The sequence below is a fragment of the Trichechus manatus genome, unplaced genomic scaffold (assembly GCF_000243295.1).
Source record: "Trichechus manatus latirostris isolate Lorelei unplaced genomic scaffold, TriManLat1.0 scaffold00054, whole genome shotgun sequence".
NCBI lineage: Eukaryota > Metazoa > Chordata > Mammalia > Sirenia > Trichechidae > Trichechus > Trichechus manatus.
Window position 1 is genome coordinate 384,741 of NW_004443990.1, and position 19,539 is coordinate 404,279.

Here is a 19,539-nt window from a genome sequence, read left to right on the forward strand (position 1 = left end):
TATAAACAATCCCACTTCTTCAGTTCTTTATGCTGTAAACTCTTCATTTAAAAAGGAGTGCTTTTTTAAAAAACTTTTACAACTAGAATGTATTCATGTATTTCTTCAGGGAAAAAAGGTTTTTAAAGACATCTTAAAAAGGGGGGGAGGAGGGGCAGTGAAGAAATGAAATATTTCCCCCAAGACTTAGTCATCTCTGGTAGTTACAATACCAAAAATGTAAGAGACATTGTTAAAAACATTCTAGGTCTTTAGACATCTTTGCCTTTGCTGCATCATCTCCTACAATTAAAAAAAAAGACCCAAACCCATTGCTGTAGAAGTCAATTCTGACTCATAATGACCCTATAGGGCAGAGTAGAACTGCCCCATGGTTTCCAAGGCTGTAATCTTTACAGAAGCAGACTTGCCACATCTTTCTTGAGCAGAGCAGTTGGTGGGTTCAAACCGCCAACCTTTCAGTTAGCAGCTGAGTGCTTTAACCACCGTACTACCAGAGCACCTTCTCCTACGATACGGAAGAGAAAACACCAGGTCCTACTGAATGGAGTAAATGTCCACATCAGCCCAAGAGTGAAATGGGAATTGGGGGGGTGCGGGAGAGGCAGAGAGCAAAGGTTCCCAGATTGGTTAGAAGGCAACATCTGATCTACTGTGTTCTCATCTGCTCTTCGCTTTGAATAGTAGCAAGCCTGTGTTACAAAGTCAGCAGCCTCAATTCTTCACCAGACCCCAGATGCACACACTGCAAACATATTGCTGCTGCAAAATGTTTGTCTCCGGAGCCCTGGGGCAGTGTCTGGCTACATCCTAGCTGCTAATCAGGGGTATCTTCTTTCACCAGAGGGTCTCTAAGCTTCCAGTCCACTCCATCTTGCCACCAGAAAAACAAAAAAAACAAACTCGGTGCAGTTAAGTCGATTCCAACTCATAGCGACCCTATTGGACAGAGTAGAGCTGCCCCACAGGGTTGCCAAGAAGCGGGTTGGTGGATTCAAACTGCTGACCTCTTGGTCAGCAACAGAGCTCTTAACCACTGCGCCACCAGGACTCCCCATCTTGCCACATGTGCTAGAAATCTGTTGATTGCCTTTTTTTCTTTCCTAGTTTCCATGGAGATGCAACAGTTTACTTCTTCTCCCCCAACTATAAGCCATGGTTATTTTTAACTGGAAAACTCTGAGCCAGGTCACAGCTGGGATCTGGATGATGCAATGACGTCTACAGCCACCTTTCTCTCCCACAGACGCCCCCTTTTCTGTAGTTGTTGGGGGTGGAGGCACTCTTGGGAGATTTCACTCTCAAAAGCATTTTGCTTTGCATCATGAAGTTAAACCTGTGCCCTGACTTTGATCTGACAGCTGCCCTGAATCTGAAGCTATGCATGCCTAGAACAAGGAAAAGATTTTCTTGTTGCAGTAGGAGCAAGGTAAGGTTGACGTTGTTGGCACCTCTCCATGGCTGGAGCTTAGATAAATGTCCTATGGTAAAAATATATCAAGGCATTATCTTCTAAGCAAACAATAAAGGCTCTGGTTCCTGCCCCCAGAAGAATGGCTTTTTCTGCTGTAGCTTGCCCTTGGTTAAAAAGAGGCTCCTAATAGGGGATATGGAAACCTTCGTGGTGCGGTGGTTAAGAGTTCAGCTGCTAACCAAAAGGTTGGCAGTCTGAATCCACCAGGCGCTCCTTGGAAACCCTATGGGGCAGTTCTACTCTGTCCTATAGGGTCGCTATGAGTCGGAATCAACTCGATGGCAACGGGTTTGATTTTTGGTTTTTAATAGGGGATATTGTGTGGAAGAGCTGCTGACCCACCTCTCCAAGACAGAGAGCAAATTCCTATCTCAGGGTCAGAACACTGCTGCCTCCTCTCCTCTGCTAAAATTTCCAGTCAGCCCACCCATCTCCAAGGTCCTTGGTACATGGGAGTGAGTGTCTCCATGGCATTTCTGACCTTTTATTTCTTTTCAGTGATTTTCGGGGAAAAGCTTTTAAATTCACCCTGAAAACTGCCCTTTTTAACCTACACAACTTCCAAAGATTGAAAACTGGCATAAAAACATCAGACTTCTTAGCCCCAATTCAAAATCAGTTTTCCTACAGGGTACATTCACATTCATTGGGGGCACTAAAATTAAGCTCCACAGCCCAGGTTCCATTAGTTTTTTATTTCTTAAAATAGTATATATACATGTTATTTACGTTTTAAAGGAATTCCCTAAATAAAGGGTGATAATAGGGAAAAAGTCTAAATCAGTAGCTACCTATTCTCTAATGGGAAAACAGAGACTCAGGTCATCGTAAACAATTCAGAAACAGGGAGTATACTTGGCAGATAGCTCTCCCAGGAGAAGAGAGATGTATTAAAAGTGTCATGAGTTGACACTTAACTGTCAGTTCCCTGAATAAGGGTGATAAGATGACAGCATTTGCAGCATTTTTGCTTTAAGAAAGTGTTGGTTTCTTAAAACAGCTATCAGGTCTTCTCCTTTCTACACTTCCTAAGATGCTACTTCTGGTTCAACATAACTCTGGACCAAGGTAGGAAGGATTATTAGCAAGTCACCTGGAAGCTTTTTGCCACATAAGATCTCTGGGGAGACCACAGGAAGCTGAAAAAAACATTGCTTGGTTAAGAATGGGAGATTAATTCAACCAAATGATTAGTTTAGTGTCTAAATCAATCCCCTGGGCTCCAAAGTAGAAAATAAGTGCATTAGACTCAACTATCCAAACCCAAACGACATACAAGTCTTTGCTGCCAAAATTGAACTGTAGGGCTTTCGCAGACAAGGGGAGGTACAGTGACATCCAGGGCTACATATATTAAATCAATTTTTTTTCAGCTCTCAGCTTTGGGTTTTTCAACCTTTTAGTTGTCACTGTCTGCATTCTTATCTATTCCTTATTCCTACCCTCAGCAGGGAAGTAACTCATAGTGACAAAGGAATTTTAATGTCAGATGCAGGATATTCAGACATTCCTTAAATTCCTGTGTTTGATCTGTAAACCTGCTCAACTGAATCAAAGGACAGCTGATACCTCCTAATCACAGCAGACCTCAACTGCTGGAAACCAAGGCAGCAGGCAAACACTGAACAGAAAGAGAACTCCCTCTCCCATTAGATATGCAAATTAGCTTCACAGATCTCTCAGTTAACTACTCGCCTGTCCCCTCCTCAAAAGAAGCGCACTAACACTTCAGTTCTGATGTATATTTCATGGAGAGGCTACTTAGGTTCCAAAATACTCCATACTTAACTGCTCTTCACTAGTATTCCTCCAAAAAAAACTTTGATTAAAAAATAAATTTTCAAAATTAAAAAAATTTTAAAAGCCAGGTACATATAAGTTATGAAAAAGTTTTTCGTGTTATTCAAAATAATGCAGTGTATATCTAGTAGGTACCCACAAAGACATCCTTAAAAATGGATGGTCGATGTTCCAGAATGCTGTTTAGAAGACCTGGAGACAGTGAAAAAGTGTCTTGGGAGGTAAATATGAATGAGTTTTCCCAAGCTACTCTGTGTAATTCAAGGCTCTCTGATTCTTCACATTGAAGATTTTAGTTCTCTTAGTATATATTTCCTAAAACTGGAATTTTAGGACTAGACTTACCAACTAGAATTTTTTTGTTATTGATGAATGTCATTGGCTTTCCCATTTCTCCACCTAACCACCAGATGATGGTTTCATGACTCAAACCCGGGAAAATTGTTCTTATCTCTCAGCAGTGACTAGCTTATCAGTCCAGTTCAGATAAAACGGGTGAGGGGGTAAACAATAAAGAGACAAAAACTGGAACCTGGGAAAAGAAAAACCGTGAATATTTAGTATTAGTCTCTCAAGAGAGATGGTCTAGGTCTTTGAGCACAGGAGAGGTTCTTTATGAAAAGTGTGCTATTTCCCACCACTGACAGAGAAGGATATGCATAAATCTCCAGCAGAAACCTTCAGTGTTAAATTGCAATTAAAAATTCCTAACAATAAAAGATCTTTATTCATGTCACTGAGTTTCAAAGCAAACGTTTCCTCTTCTGAGATGATCTAAACTAGGCGAGACCTCTATTAATGTAGTTGGTTTATGACCAACCCTGTCTAGAAGCAAAGAGGAGGGATAGAATGTTCTTTCAAAGGCCCTTGCTAGCCCTGGATTTTTAGTACCAAGAAGTGGGCTTCCCTAGGTGATAAGAACAAATGTATTAAAGCAGCTTCATCAAATAGCAGCAATTGCTTTTCTATTATAAATGCAAAAAGATAGCAACTCAGTGACTCCTTTCAAGAGTATTCCTCACACAAAATATGGCTTGTCCTTTGAGAAACTCACTAGGGATTCTACATCTTTAAATTTGCAAAGTTGAGTTTATCAAAACAATTATCATACTTACTAAAATCCAGTCATTTGAAATTACAGCCATATTTTTCTATCCCTATGTTCAACCATGCCATTTCCCTCATCAAATCTACTGATTCCCCATCAATTTTTTAGAGTTCAGTTGGTTCCAAGGTTTACATTAGACAGTCCTACCATCCTCCCACCCCTGACTACCACAGCTGCCCCTTTTGTTCTAGCCAAATAAATCTCTTGGCACCATTTTTCTTACTCCCACTGCTACCTCCACATCATCCTCCACCCACTGTGTCTGGAACAGTCTCCCACTTCCTCCATCTGCCACTTTATCTCTCTCCCTTCAATCATATCATTGCCTAAAAGGCCACCTCTCCCAGGAAGTCTTCCTTAATCAAAATTAGGACTCTAACAGATACCACCTGACACTGATGTCTAATGAATCTCAATTTTTTAGAACCAGAAACGAAAGGGATGCAAAGGTTGCAGGATGTCAGCAGACATTTTACTCTCTGAAGACAGAAATTATCTTTCAGGGATAACAGGCAATCCTTTATAACTGACTAGGGGTGATGGTGGTGGTGGTAGAATATATTTTCTAAGAGAAACAACTATTTAAAAGAGACCATTTCCATAAACCACCCTTTTTAAAGACTGAAGTCCTCTATTCCAATTCCCTCAGATTGTTAAGAGTTTCCTTTTCTCAACCCCTAGATGAAGTCTGTTAGCAATACATGCATGTTTACATCCGTCAAAGAGTTTGAGCAAATGTTTCCAGTAAAGCACACAATATTTTAATTAGATGTTTTGAATGCTGAAGGAGTAAGAATCAATCAGCTACTGGATGACATCTGTGCAGATTCTGAAGAAGTTATTTCTATGCACAACTTTGCTTCTAACACAAATGAGATAGCATGACTCCGAGTTTAGCTTCTTATTCTTCAGAAAGGTTTGAGGACCAAGTTTCAGATGTGGTGGGGTTATTCACCCTCATATCTAGCGAGTCCCATCTATGAAACTGCTTTAGTTTTGTTTTACATGAGCAAAAATAGCTTTTATTGTAGGCTCGCTTTTCACTGTTGAGAAATGAGGGTTAAGGTCTCAAATCCAAGCAAAGCGGGGTCGGCTGCATCATCTCCATCCTCCTTGATTGGTATCCTGGGTAACCGACACACATGTTAGCAGAGACAGTGCAGCGTGATGGGGCAGGCATCCAATACCCTAAGTATGCTTTAGTTACCAGAATATTTGACACACCCACAAATCAAATAGCAAAACATTTTAATCCATTAATTCTAAAAATAACAGACATTTTATATCCGGTGCCACCTCCTCAAAAGTCTACTGCAGATTAGACAGCCTGACTGTGAAGTACAAAGCCAGACATTAAAGCTGAAGATGCAGTTTGGGACAAGACCATCATGGGGAGATTTTCCTCCCCTTTGCTCTTAAACATAAATTGTCAGCTTAAAAAATCCTTAGAAGGAAAAACTGTTCTCACACGCTGTAACCCTTCTCTTAAATTTAAAAACTTTACCTGTCCGCAATGTTTGTAGGCAAAGCAGATCATCAGAAAACCTACCTCCCAAGTACAAGAATCTGAGCTGGACTCACGGACTAATGACTGTGGTTTACTTCTATTTCTACCAATACTGTGATGTGAGGTACTATGGTTCTTGTTTTAGTTACAAGAGGTGTTAGGAATGAATGCCCACTCACATTTAATAATAACTCATCTAGCGCACAACTCTGCAGCACAATACCAACAACAGGAGTGTTTTAAAGCAGGGCAGAGAAGAAAGTAGACATTAATACAACTTAAGTTTTCCTTTGTCCTTCCTCTCATTTTACAATGAGAATTCAGCACAAAAACAAAACTCTCCAGAATGCCCATACTGTCCTTCAGCCCACCACATTCCAAACGTCTGATTTCTGATCCCAAGTCCTTAGAGCCTCAGGCTTTAGTGATGTATCCTTCTCGGATGAGGAAATCATAGATTTTCCGGGTTTTGTTCACGTCTATCTTGATCAGTGCTCTTGCCTGTGCCAGTCTCAAGCCTCCTTGTTTGTTACATTCGTTCAACAGAGCAGATTTGTATTCTAAATAGGCTCCAGGGACCAACCTCACCATCTGACAAAGCTGCAAGACATGGCAAATTTAATAAACATTAACATCTGTCATTCTCATGATTTAATCCAACAGGTATAGCCAAAATAAAAAAAGAGTGACATCAACCTCCAACTATTTATAGGAACTATTGGGTGGCTATACCACATTCCATTTAGTGTCATCTCTGGAGAGAACACCCCCTACGGGCAAACACCCAGGAACAGAAAGTCAAGGGGTGATGCTAGGAGAGTCTTTAGCACGTGCAGGCTGGCTCAGGGGCCTGGGCCTGTCAGGGAATAAAAGCATGTGTTCCTGGGGAGCAGCCTGGCTCACTCAGGAGTCAAGCAATAAATGCCTACGTAGAAGCCCAGCACCATTCCAACACAGTCAGTCAGGGAAGAGCCACAGCACACAGGGGTAAGGTGAGGGTGCAGACACTCTGACTCTTGAGAGTGAATCACATTATCTTTAGTGTCGATATGAAGCAGTAGTCCCCTGCTTTTGTAATTACATTTCCTACGTCAGAAGGAAAGGAAATATAGAGACTCTGTTAAAAAGGGGCCACTTTAGCTGCTAAAAATCTAGAAAGCTGGCTCAATTCCAGTTCACCTGCCATTATTCAGCTATGAGGAGTCTGAGACCATGATGTAGGTAAGGGTAAAAAATTGCTTGAAATTCTAGGGCATTCAATACTTTATCAGACTGGCCTGTGACCCTCTTTAGAAATACTTAGATATAACACACACTTCCTTCTACTCCCAAACTAATCTTTACTGTTCTTGGTGGATAAAAGGCTAATATTGCCGATTCTTGTTATTTGCAATAGTTTTGTTCTTATAAAGTCATTGTGGACACTGAACTAGTGAATATTGAACCACTGCTTCTATGGAAAATATAGGCTTAGGTTCCTGCAAGCTTCTGTTTACAACATTTTGTCAACTGATCAACATATAACCTTGTTTTATGTGTGTTTCTCTTTAAAGACATCTTATTTAATATGTCTTGTTGATTCATTAATATTGAACTCAGGGCCAACAGCACTGTAACTCATGCCTGCACAAACCTTGCTTAATCCCTGTATTTTCTCTGTAAGGGATATATAGCCTTCTTGCATTTAGGAACACTGGGCAGCACTTCAGGACCATGCTTAGTGATAATTTGAAACAGAAATCACCAACAAAAAGTACAGAAAAATACAAAAAACATGACACTCAATAGACCACAAAAAGGATGCTTGTTTACAGTATGAGAGCTGAAACAAGGCAGAGCATTGCTTTGTTCAATCTCATCCGGGAAGGTGTGCGTTGGACAACTCCAATTTTCTCCCACTATGCACGTGTCCGTGAATGACCACAAAAACACTTCAAGTTTTGACTTTGGGGTTACAAAAAAATTTTAGTGAGTAGGTGAATTCACGAATATGGAATTGAAAAATAATGAGGATTGACTGTACTAGCCCACCACACTGTGATTCTTCTTTATTGTCTGACCTGACCTAATGTCAGGGGGTGGCAGATGGGGAGACTGATCTTGGGAATTGTAAAAGGAGCATATGAGGAGCACAAGAGGAATCCCTCTGTTGGAATGGACTTCAGAGCCATGGCACATTCTTTTGAAAACTCTTGATGCCTCTTTTGTGGCTGGGTTTAAAATTTAGAAACAGCCAAAAGCAATATGAAGACAAGTCTGATGATTACAGTGGGAAAGCAGGTCATGGTATTTTTTTATTAAAATTAATGTGTGACTATATTGATTTTTTTTATGGTTATAAGCACACTCTGAAGACAATTCCAAAAATATTTTAAGTGATGGTTATATTACTGGAGTAAGTGTTGAACTTCCCAAAGTGGCCATTCTAATAGGAAACACTTATTTTCATGAAAAAGTTATTTTAGGTTTATAAAAAGTTAATTTCATAAAGTACTTAATAGCACAGTATCCAGCACATGGTAAATGCCCAATGAATGATAGATGCTGCTATTATTTAATTTTCATATGACACGTTCTTCCCCCAGAAGAGGAATGGTGGCAGAATGAGGAAGAAAGGGGTTCTTTGAAACTCCCTGAGGTTAGCTCTTTAGCTCTTGGACTTCTCCTAGGATAGATTACAACTGTGCAGACATATCAAATGAGTGGAGTAAAAGGGGGTTTGATCCTGTAATGGGTTTTCAGTGACAACTCAATGAATAACCAGCAGCAATGGGTTTGGTTTTGTTTGTTTATGCTCTTTCCTCTAGTTCCCCTTTTTTTGTTACCTCCTTTTCTTTTTCATTCAGCTTCTCTGTGCCAGGGAGGCCAGTGAGGTTCAAGGGTGGTGCACTTCGTCTACCTATAAACACAGAAAAGGGAATACATTTATAGGTGTGACAGTTCCTCAGGTATAAAATACACAAAATTCAGCGTGCCAGGCCAGCTAGATAAAGGATTGTATATCCAGCTACAGGAATCTCTACTCATCCGCTCAGGCCTCAGTTTAGCTAGCAACATGGACACTCCAAACTTTCACTTGAAAATATAAATGGTACCATAATCCATGTGCCCTTTGCTCTGCCAAAATACACACACAATCACACATACCTTAGCATCAAACGACTACTCACAGTAGTTATCATCTATTTCTTCCTAACCAAATGACGGACCCTAAAATCTAAAGTCCAGATGTCATCCAGTTAAGAAAGGTCACACACTGCCTGCCTTGACAGCTGATGAATGGAAATACCAACTCTGTAGGAGAGACATTCCCTAACCCTTGCCACTCTGCCAGCAGCACAAGGCAAACATGGTAATTAAGTACCATTTGCCTTCAGATCAAAGGCAGACTGTTAGGCCAGCATAAGGCCCTTCTTATTTATTATGTGAGGGAATATCTGTTCCTTCCAAAGAAGCTCTGTTTACCTGAACAATCCACACAAGGGAACAATGAGCTATTATACTACAAGGCAGAGGCTGAGATCAATTCACATACCTGGGCAAGAAACCCAAGTAGGAGTTCACTGCCCAGGATGAGAAGCTAGACGTGCAAAGTTATTTTCCTTTGTTTTCATCATATGTTTGGGATTAGTGTTCAGTTGGGGGCAGATGGACTAAGTTACACAAAAGAAAACGTAGACTAATATAACAACAAGTTTTAAGGGGGTCCTTTTTTAGGGTAGCAGAGAAAGGGGATGGACTGTTACAGGCTGCTCTGTTGGAAATGAGGCTCCTCTGTAATGTCAATAAAGGAGATAAGGCTTCTCTACAACCAGCAGGCCTAGCCTTATCCTCAAATGCTCAAGAATGGAGACTTAAAATCATATGGTGTCTCACAAAAATCATCAGAGGCTAGGCTACAATCAATGATGCCAGGATTCCAAATGCAGTGCCTCAGAAGCAACTCAGAGCAAAAAGGGAGAAAGGGGTCTCCTCAGCCTAAACACAGGGAATGAGGAAGGCTAACACTAGCCTGGGAAGCAACAATGAATACCTGAGTATGGCTGGTTCAGAAAACACAAATATCAAAGTCACACATTGATGTTAGCCTGCTCATCCATTTTAATTAGCCAATATTAAGTTATCTGCATTTCTGTAGTTAGATTTTTAGGGGGAGGAGAAGGGCACTTGGAAGTAAGAAACTTACAAAATAAAACTTGTATCTAGCTGGTTTGGCAACTCACTAAAAGTTTCCTTTTTCTCCCTTAAGTATTAAAAATAATTGCTTAGAACAAAGGAATAAAAAAAAACAAAAAACAAAAAAAACCCATCCCTAAAGTAGTCTTTTCTGAGCCCTATCTAGATCCTGAATTTACTGAGGGATTTTGAATGTGATCACAGGTCTGTTGTTCCAAGCCTCCAAAGAATGGTGAAACTGCACATGGCTTGTCTTTTTGACTACTCTGTTTCTAATCAGTGGTGTGGTCACATGTGATCAGGGGAAATGGCTATCCTACCACATGGAACAGAGGAGACTGAAACCATGAAAATGGGCAAAGAAATACCACACCCTTGGTTTCAGAGCTCCTTATATAACTAATACTCCCCCCCCCCCAAATTACCAGTTACTGATTACCAATCACTAAGGATTGATTATCAGACAGCATATAGATTAATTTAGCAGTGTAAATTAACCTAAAAATAGGACACACCCAAAGAGGAAAAGCCTAAGATATAGAAATACCTTAAGTCTCCAGCTTACAAAGAAATTCTAGGTTTTCTGGCAAATAACGTGTCTTTTTGCTCATACTGGATACAAAGCTTTTAATTTATCCCCTGCAGGACAAATCTCAAAATTTGTATTAGATACAACCACAAGTAAATTAACTAACCATGAACATTGGTAAAACAAAGAAGACACCTCTCTGGAATTCGTCCTTCCCCTGTCTCTGTACTCTTAACTCTGAGGATAGTCCCTGACTGGCCATGAAGAATCTGAAAACTTGTGATGTTTTATAAACTGGGCTAACACTTGCTTATCATCACTCTGCCTAATCATCCCACTCCACAGAAGGGGAAGGGGTGTTACAGGGTCACTGTATCTCCTAAAATGCAAACTTCACAAGACTTGCTCCAGCCAGAGAAATAATTACCTGAATTCGAAGCCATTGGAATAGAAGGGCTCAGGCCAGAATCACTACAATAAAGAAGAGGAATTTAAACTTACGTCATATCGAGAAGGCAATTTCAAAAAGCTCCTGTGTGACTGGGCGCCATTCTTTATGTGAGTCACTTTGAAGAGATATAATGAAATAGATTGCAGTATGTTTTACAGGACATGCCACTGTACTAACCAGGAAAAACATCCTGTTCTGGGGGAAAAATATCTCTTGGACTTCTTGAGGCAAGCTGTTAGCCTAGGATACCACTGAGATTATTCATGGGGAAGGGATAGGAACGTGACTCTCCAGTGGAAACCTCATCAGTAGATATGGAGGGGGAGAGGGTGCGTCAGTGGGAGGCTAAGGGGGAATATACTAGTTTTTAAAAACAGGATCAAAGTAGCAAAGTAGGATCTAGAAGGTCAGTTATGTTTATCAAAACTGTCAGTACTGCACTGTTTCTAAGATGGACTGCTAAAATCTTTCTGAATTCTTCTAGCTGCCCAATTACTATTAGTCTGCCATATAGGGGGCCCATGGAAGTGTCAGAAAATACATGTAAAAGCCAAAGTGTTCAAGAGGGAATGTCTCCATCACTCTAGACTAACTGCTCACATGTCAGCTTGCCGGCGAAGCCACTGCTGGCAAGCACTACTGTCTTGGATATACTGGAGAACTTCGGAGAGCATGGTGCGTTTAAGACGTTCTTCCTCTCGTGTCTTCTTGAGGTGATCATAGGTCCTGGCACCTGGAGGTGTAGAAAATGCCATGACTGCAGTGACCATGCAGCAGACCTGAAGGGCTTCCTACCTGACCAGCAAACAGTTGGTCTTTTTTTGGTTTCCTTAGCAAAACTTCTTCCACAATTATTTTTCCAAGAGCAAAGTACATTTCCCCGAGTCTGAAATCTCCTTTCTTGACACCAAATGAAATGTTTTTCCCTTTTCTATCATTAAGAAAAAAAACAAAAAACCAAAACACCGAAAAGTACAAGGAAAATAACAGTCCCTCCTATTTCCACCCCCAAAAAGTAAGTAACTTAATATTGTCATACTTATTTCCTGTCTTATTTTTTCTATTTATATATTTTTCAAAGTCACACAAGTGATAAAAGAATATACTCTTCCTTAAAAAACAATTAGAATTACAAACAAAACTAAGTCCTCTTTGGCCAGTACAATTCCTTTCCCCTATTTCCCAGAGGCAACTGATAATCAGGTAACCAAAACCCGGTATCAGAGTCTTCATATGCATCTTGAGAAATAAAAAAGTTACAGGTTTTCTTTTCTTATATGTTAACAAGGGTATACAGATTCCAAAATACCACATCGGCAGGTTTCAAACTATGTTCCACAGAGCTCCAGTATACCATGGGATACTTAGGGGTTAGTGTGAAAAGCAAGGGAAGTGCCAAATACTGAGCTCTACACATAAGCCATCAAACTCAACCAAAGCAGTTCCATTTTTATTTTATTTATAGACTGGAGTTTCACATAAAATTTCATCTCAAAAATGTTTCCACTGTTAAAAATAATGTAAGAACCATTATACTTGGCTGAATGTACACCCACGGGGCTATATTAAGAAGCAGAGCTACTTGTAGGTAGTAGGTGATAGCTTTCAACCATCAGGGGGACTTGAAACAGGAAGAAAGAGGGAATGGGAAAGATCATTCCAACAATAACAACAAAACAACAGAAGCTATTTATTGAGGATTTACTGTGTGGTAGGTACTGTGCTATGCTTTTTACACACAATCTCTAACTTAATTTTCATACTAATGCTAAGAGACTTAGAAAACTTATGTAACTTGAACAGAATCATTGAGCTGGTGAACAGGAGAGCCAGAATCCAAACCCAAGTCAAAACCAAGTTTGAGTCTAAACCCCCAGCTCTTAACTACTATAATACACTGCCTTTCTCTTATGAACTGGCTCTATTACTAACTAGCTCTTTAATTTCTTTAAACCTTAGTTTCTTCATTAAATGGAAATAATAGTACCTATTTCATGAGTTTGTGATGAGGATCAAATAATATGATCCAGGTAAAATGCTTAGCACAGCATCTGGTGCATGGTTGGCATCTCATACATGTTGTTGTTAGGTGCTGTCAAGTCAGTTCCAACTCAAAGCAACCCCATATACAACAGAACGAAACACTGCCCGGTCCTGCGCCATCGTCGAAATCGTTGCTATGTTTCAGCCCATTGTTGCAGCCACTGTGTAAGTCCCTCTCATTAAGGGTCTTCCTCTTTCTCGCTGACCCTCTACTTTACCAAGCATGATGTCCTTCTCCAGGGACTGGACCCCCTGATAACATGTCCAAAGTATGTGAGACAAAGTCTCGCCATCCTTGCTTCTAAGGAGCATTCTGGCTGTACTTCTTCCAAGACAGATTTGTTTGTTCTTCTGGTAGTTTATAGTATATTCAGTATTCCTTGCGAACACTATAATGCAAAGGCATTGATTCTTCTTCAGTTTTATTTATTGTTCAGCTTTCCTATGCATATGAAGCAATTGAAAATACCATGTCTTGGGTCAGGTGCACCTTAGTCCTCAAAGTGACATGTTTGCTGTGATTAATAGATTACTACCACAACCCCAAGAATGTGGGATGCAAACACCTAGAGCCAGTTGAAGCTTGGTTATTAAGAATGATCAGACCATGTATCACTTAATTTAAAAGGTTTGAGGCTAAAAACTGTCAATATAAAACACTTTTTTTTTAGTAGTCACAGAAGAATCCTAAATCTAAAACAGCACCTCTCTTATCTACCTCAGATAATCCGCATAAGGTATTTATAGGGCTTAAGTAGATGAAATGTTACTAGAAAGTAAGATCAAAAGCTCATTCTGAAAAAGCAAAATGTGTTTTCAAAAAAAAAAAATATCATAACACCTTAAGAACAGAGCCTTCTCTGGAAGACACTTGCCCTCAATATGTAGCTTAAGCATACTTACTACAAAAATTGGTAATGCCTGCTGTCCTATATTCCTGGAGCCTCTTGATTTCCCTTCGGAGTTCAAATTCCACTGTTTTCCCCAAAAAGAACAAAGAGAAAAATTGAAAGAACAAAATTAACATGAATGAGCAGTTTTGCTTATTTTCAGTAATCCTGCCTTCTATAAAAGACCGGGTAATTCCATTTAGAGAATCTTACTTGTTAGTAGCTTCTCATTAGAAAAACCTACTCCAGTTGTCCTCCAGCTGCTGTCTCAGAGAGAGCAGCTGAAATTGTCTCTTAGAAAACTTAGAGAATTGGCTGGATTCATTTATCTACAGAATACATATAATTTTTTTAAACAACCAAGTTTCCCTGCTCTGATAAAATTTCTAGCCACATAACCAAATTATTTCATGAAACATGTGTCTGTTACTACTTGATGTGTCCCTGATGCAAGAGAAGGACAAATGCTCTGCGCTCAAGAACCAGACAGTTTCTTTATAGTTTTTCTCCTTTAGGGACAAAAAAGCATTGTTTTCCATAAAGCAAAGACTTTTTCCTCCTCTGAGCTCACAGATCAGGTTGCAGTACTTGGGGTTATTATGTGATACAACATTCAAATTTGGGTACTTTTGGAACAGACGATAAAGAAAGAGCCTGGACAGACCATGGGGTATACTCTGGAGGTGACACATAAACCAGGGATGACACAGGCTGGGGCAGGGAGTAAAGGATCACTCACCCAGTACAAACCACACAAAGAATGCCAACTAAACAGGGTGTCTGGTGAGGACAACCAATCTGACTCAGATAAATGCCTGCAATGCTTATGCAGGAAATATTTGCATGATGACGACAGGAAAGGTAAAGTACCTTTCCAGAACTAAACTGAGGGGCCAAATACAAAAATCTTATGATGAAAAGCTACAGAATAAGCCACCTAGTCCAGATTATTTTAAAGTCCAGTCCTTACTGTCTTAACAACTTCAATTTTTTATAGTGAAAATCAAACACTAACTGGGTAAAGCTCTCTTAGGAATACTCCAGAGAAATGCAAGACCAATGATGGAAGCACTATATCCACAAGTCATCCAACTCTGTCCTCATTTTTAAAACTAGTTTTAATATTAAAATATTTATGGGTAAAATAATATGATGCCTGAGATTTACTTAAAAATATTCCAGTTAAGGGTGGGAACGAGGTGGGCAGTAAAGATGAAAGCAGACTGGCCAAGTGTTGATAATTGTTGAAGCTGGGTGATAAATATGTGGGGGTTCATTATACTATCTTTACTTCTATATATATTTGAAAACTTCCATAATAAAAGGGGGAAAATACTGCTAAACTACTTTTTATGTGGGAAAAAAGGTAAGCCGTTAGGCTTTTTAATCTCTCTTCTCCCACCCCCACAGTCCCAAATTTATCTCATGGTAATAAAGGGGAGCAAAGCCAGCAATATCCATTTATTTATTTATAGAACTTCACAAAAAACATACTATTATCTCTCCTATTTATATAAACACACACACACATACTCGTTCAAGGCTCAAAAACCACCTACATGCATGGCTTTCAATGAACTTGTCATGTTCCACTGGTCCCACAATCCTTGCAAATCGCCTCATGGCTTCATAAAGGTCTTGGACTTCCTTGGGATACCGCCGTTCCATTACTTCAGAGAAAGTAAAAACACAACCATGTCATGGAGAACATAAGGATTCCTAAATTTTCTGCATTTCTTTTACAAGTGAAATGGGAGGACGTTAGTCCTAGCCTCCTATGACTAACTTACCCATGACAGGAAGCAAACAGGAAAGCTAAGAGTGCAAAACACTAATCATGATTAACACTCATCACGGTAACTATCACATAGAAATGTTGTTACCACTAGAGATCATCTCCACTCTGAGCACCCTGGTGACCTCCCATATCTCATTGTCTTTTAATGTGAAAGACAATCAAAGGCAGATTGTGCATTCTCAGGAAAAATGTTAGCTAAAATCTCTAGTATTAACTTGCACAGAGACACAAGGAAACTGCAGCCACAATAATCCATCTAAAAGTTGTAGATTCTCCTGGGAAAAGTGTGTGATCTCTTGCCTGCCCTACCTGGAATCTTCTCCCTACCCACAAACCCTCAAGTGAGACATATATTTCTTCACTCTCCATATGGGTCTTTTGCCTTTCTCTTAAATTAAGTACTGCAACTTAATTTACTACTAATGAAGTTATATTTTGGTAACTACCATGTGCAGGGCAGCAAGGACCAGCAACTTTGGGGATCACCACTGACCACATTTCTAATGTAAGAGATACTGACAAAGAGGATGGGTGTAAAACCAATCGACAACCACTGATAGTTTGGAGGGGCCAGGAACTCGTGAACTACTGCTCAATCATTTCAATTAGATAATCGACAGAACTAGGCTAGTTCTGTCTACTCCTGAACTAGATACAAGCGTTCACTTATGACTTATTTAAATTAAACCCTCTTTTCAGATGAATCTCTTCCTTGCAGGAAACATTCTTGTCCACAAATTCTAGGAGCTGATGTGATCAGTAGCCATAGATTGATTATTTTCACTACCAAAAAACCCTCACTGCAGGAAAAACACAAAAGAATTTGGCGTAAAATTTTAAAGTTTGCAGAAGAAACAAAACAAAACTTGCCTACCATATCAAGGTCACTTGTACATTCAGTATAATGGCAACTGAATACGTCTGAAACCACATTGCACATGCCACTTCTACATTCTCAGAAGCAACAAAGCTTCCCCATCAGCACTCTATTTTAAAAAATATAGTTAACAGAATAATGAGGCCCAGCTGACCTCTGTCCACCAGCTGAGAATAGAATTTATGTGAGAGTCAATGTCTACTATGAGTCAAGGTCAAAACTCAGCTGACTTATTCTGGAAAGCCCAGGAATTCAGACAAAGGAACCTACAACTGTGGCTACCAGAACACAACCAATTATCGTCTATAGAAAGGGCCAGGGAAATCTGATCCTGAATTATTTTTGTAAACCTACAGCTCTTGATGAGGATGGGGTTAAACAGGCAATCCCATACATTGCAGAAGGAATATAAATGGATTCAACCATTTTTTAAAAAACAATCTGGCAGCATGTGTCAAGAGTTTTTAACGCTCATACTCTTTGATGTATTAATTCTACTTCTGAGAATCTATTTTTAAAAAAATATCTTAAATATAGACAGAGCTTATTCACAAATAAGTTCATCACGGCATTATTTATGCAGATTAAAACAACTGAAGATAAGCTACATATCTAACAATAAGACAGATTAAACATATAATTATATAGCTAAATATATATGTACACATATATGTACACACACAACATATTATAGAACTTTTAAAAGTGACATCCTCAAAACACCACATTTGAAAAATATGTAAGGTTAAAAAAAAAAAAGGACACAAAATGTAACATACTTATGATCATGACTATATATTTTTTAAAACTACATATAGACATTTATTTAGATTGAAAAGACATACAACTATTATAAATATTTTAATATAAATATTGTGATGATTATTATTATTATGAGATCATCCTTATTTGCTGAACAAACTCTACATTATAAAACAAGAAAAAGTACAGAGACTTTTTCTGTCCAGCTTAGATATCTCCTATATTTAAAACAATAAAATCAACATTACTATTCATTTTAAAATCATTATAGATTATCATCATCGTATAATGTTAAATGTAATTTTTTTTGTTTGTCTTCCACCATGCAAAATAAAGATATCAGTTTCTGTAGATTTTTCCATGAAAATGTTTTTACAACCTGACGATCAAGGTTATGTAATGTTTAACATGTAGTTAGAAAACATGACCCAATCCATTTCCAGAAAATATTACATTAATATTCATGCTGTGTACTAAGTTTTTTAAAAAGAATTCTAATACAAAGGTTGGTAACTATAAATTAATGGTTCTTAACTCTCACTGTGCATCAGAATCACTTTGAAGGCTTTTAAAAAATACAGCTGCACTAGCTCCATCCCCAGAGATTTTTAGTCTGAGGTGATGCTCAGGCATCAGAATTTTTTAAAGCTTTCTAGGTGGTGCTAATGTGCTACTTGGATTAAGAATACTGCCCAAACTGATTTGTTTTAAACTATTTAATAATGTTGAAAGAAATTTTAAAATAAAGAAAACAGCTAATACTTACACTGAAACTTTCTAAGGTTGATCAGTCCATGGTCTCTTATAATTCTAGAATGAAAAACCACAATAATCTGTACATTATAATTAGTTTCACATTTAATGTTTTCCACAAGTTGTTTTTATTAGAAATCCTAAACACTTTGAGGTAGAACACTAAGGTCTAAAGAAGTCATTCCCCACAAAGTTCTGCAGGTCAGTGAATCACTTATACAATTTTAGGCTTCCAAGCATCACAGATTTTCCCTCTCCTTGGGCAAAATAGGCTCTCAATAGATATCCTGGTTGAATAAATGAATCAATGAGCCCTCACAAATACTGAAAAACAGGTCTGTCCCTTAAGATGAAACAGAAGGGAAATCTGTGTCCACATCATAAAAATCTATTCAGATTGGGAAAAGGATAATTGAGAACAGCCATTTAAGGGAAACCTATTAGCCATAAAAGGGCACCATGATCACACAATGAACATTTACAACTGTGCATTCACATAATGCTTTGAAGCCATTCGAAGTATATATATAGTGCATGTTTTAATGGAAGGGATCACAGAACATAAGATCATAAAACAGGAACCTTAACTACTGAGTTCCACAATATTCTTTAGCTCCAATTGTGTGTTTTAAGTACAACAGAATTTAACAAGCCATGCAGTCATGTGTCTGGAACCTTTGATTTATACCAGAAGTATTCATGACTAGGAATGAAGCTTCTCACAAGAGCAGCTGGGTAAGCTTCTTCAGTACTTCATGAAGGCTAACTCCAGACATGCAGAGAGTAAGCTTTAGCTTAAAACACATCTTTGTCCCTCAAGACTGCCTCCCAAGTCGCTCTCCTTTTTACTGTTGAAATAGCACTAATAACACAATAATATGCCCACACAAATACACACACATACACACACTCACACCCTCTGCATACCCTTCTTTGAACTTGTTTAATCTCTGTAATCTAAAAGGGGTCTGGGATCCATAATTTCTAAATCTGAATGTATTTTTTTTGATCTGTTGCAATGAGAAGGAATAACCAGGAGTCCCTGAAACTTGTTCAGAATTTCTTTGAAATCCTTTTAGATGAAAGGCTTCTCATAAAAAATGAGCAGTTAGAACGACAGCATTAACGAAAATCATAACAACTTAGTAACACCACGAATTTATCTTGTTTTTTTCCAAAGAACTCAAAACAGTGCACCCACGTAATGATAGTGCTGGTTATCATAACATCAGCGAGAGGTAAGCAGAAGGTAAAAACAGGGTGGAACCTCCCAGGTCGAGAAGGGAGAGTGTTGACATGTCGTGGGGTTGTTAACCAATGTCATAAAACAATATGTGTACTGACAGTTTAATGAGAAACTATTTGTTCTGT

At 38.9% G+C, this 19,539-nt stretch overlaps 1 protein-coding gene across 2 annotated transcripts in view; it reads right to left on the reverse strand.

Moving 5' to 3' along the window:
- Positions 1-5,615: 5,615 nt before the first annotated feature.
- TADA2A (transcriptional adaptor 2A) overlaps positions 5,616-19,539 on the reverse strand; it is a 50,547-nt gene continuing 36,623 nt past the window's right edge. Inside the window, exons 10-16 of one of the 2 annotated variants that reach the window (XM_004377832.1) lie at positions 18,182-18,225; positions 15,538-15,648; positions 13,992-14,063; positions 11,646-11,778; positions 11,022-11,065; positions 8,715-8,788; positions 5,616-6,489 (exon numbers count right to left, since the gene is read on the reverse strand). In XM_004377832.1, the coding sequence (XP_004377889.1) occupies positions 6,304-6,489; positions 8,715-8,788; positions 11,022-11,065; positions 11,646-11,778; positions 13,992-14,063; positions 15,538-15,648; positions 18,182-18,225 (664 nt within the window). In that variant the 3' untranslated portion in view covers positions 5,616-6,303. The remainder of the gene's footprint in view (positions 6,490-8,714; positions 8,789-11,021; positions 11,066-11,645; positions 11,779-13,991; positions 14,064-15,537; positions 15,649-18,181; positions 18,226-19,539) is intronic. The other variant, XM_023732664.1, reaches the window with a different exon arrangement.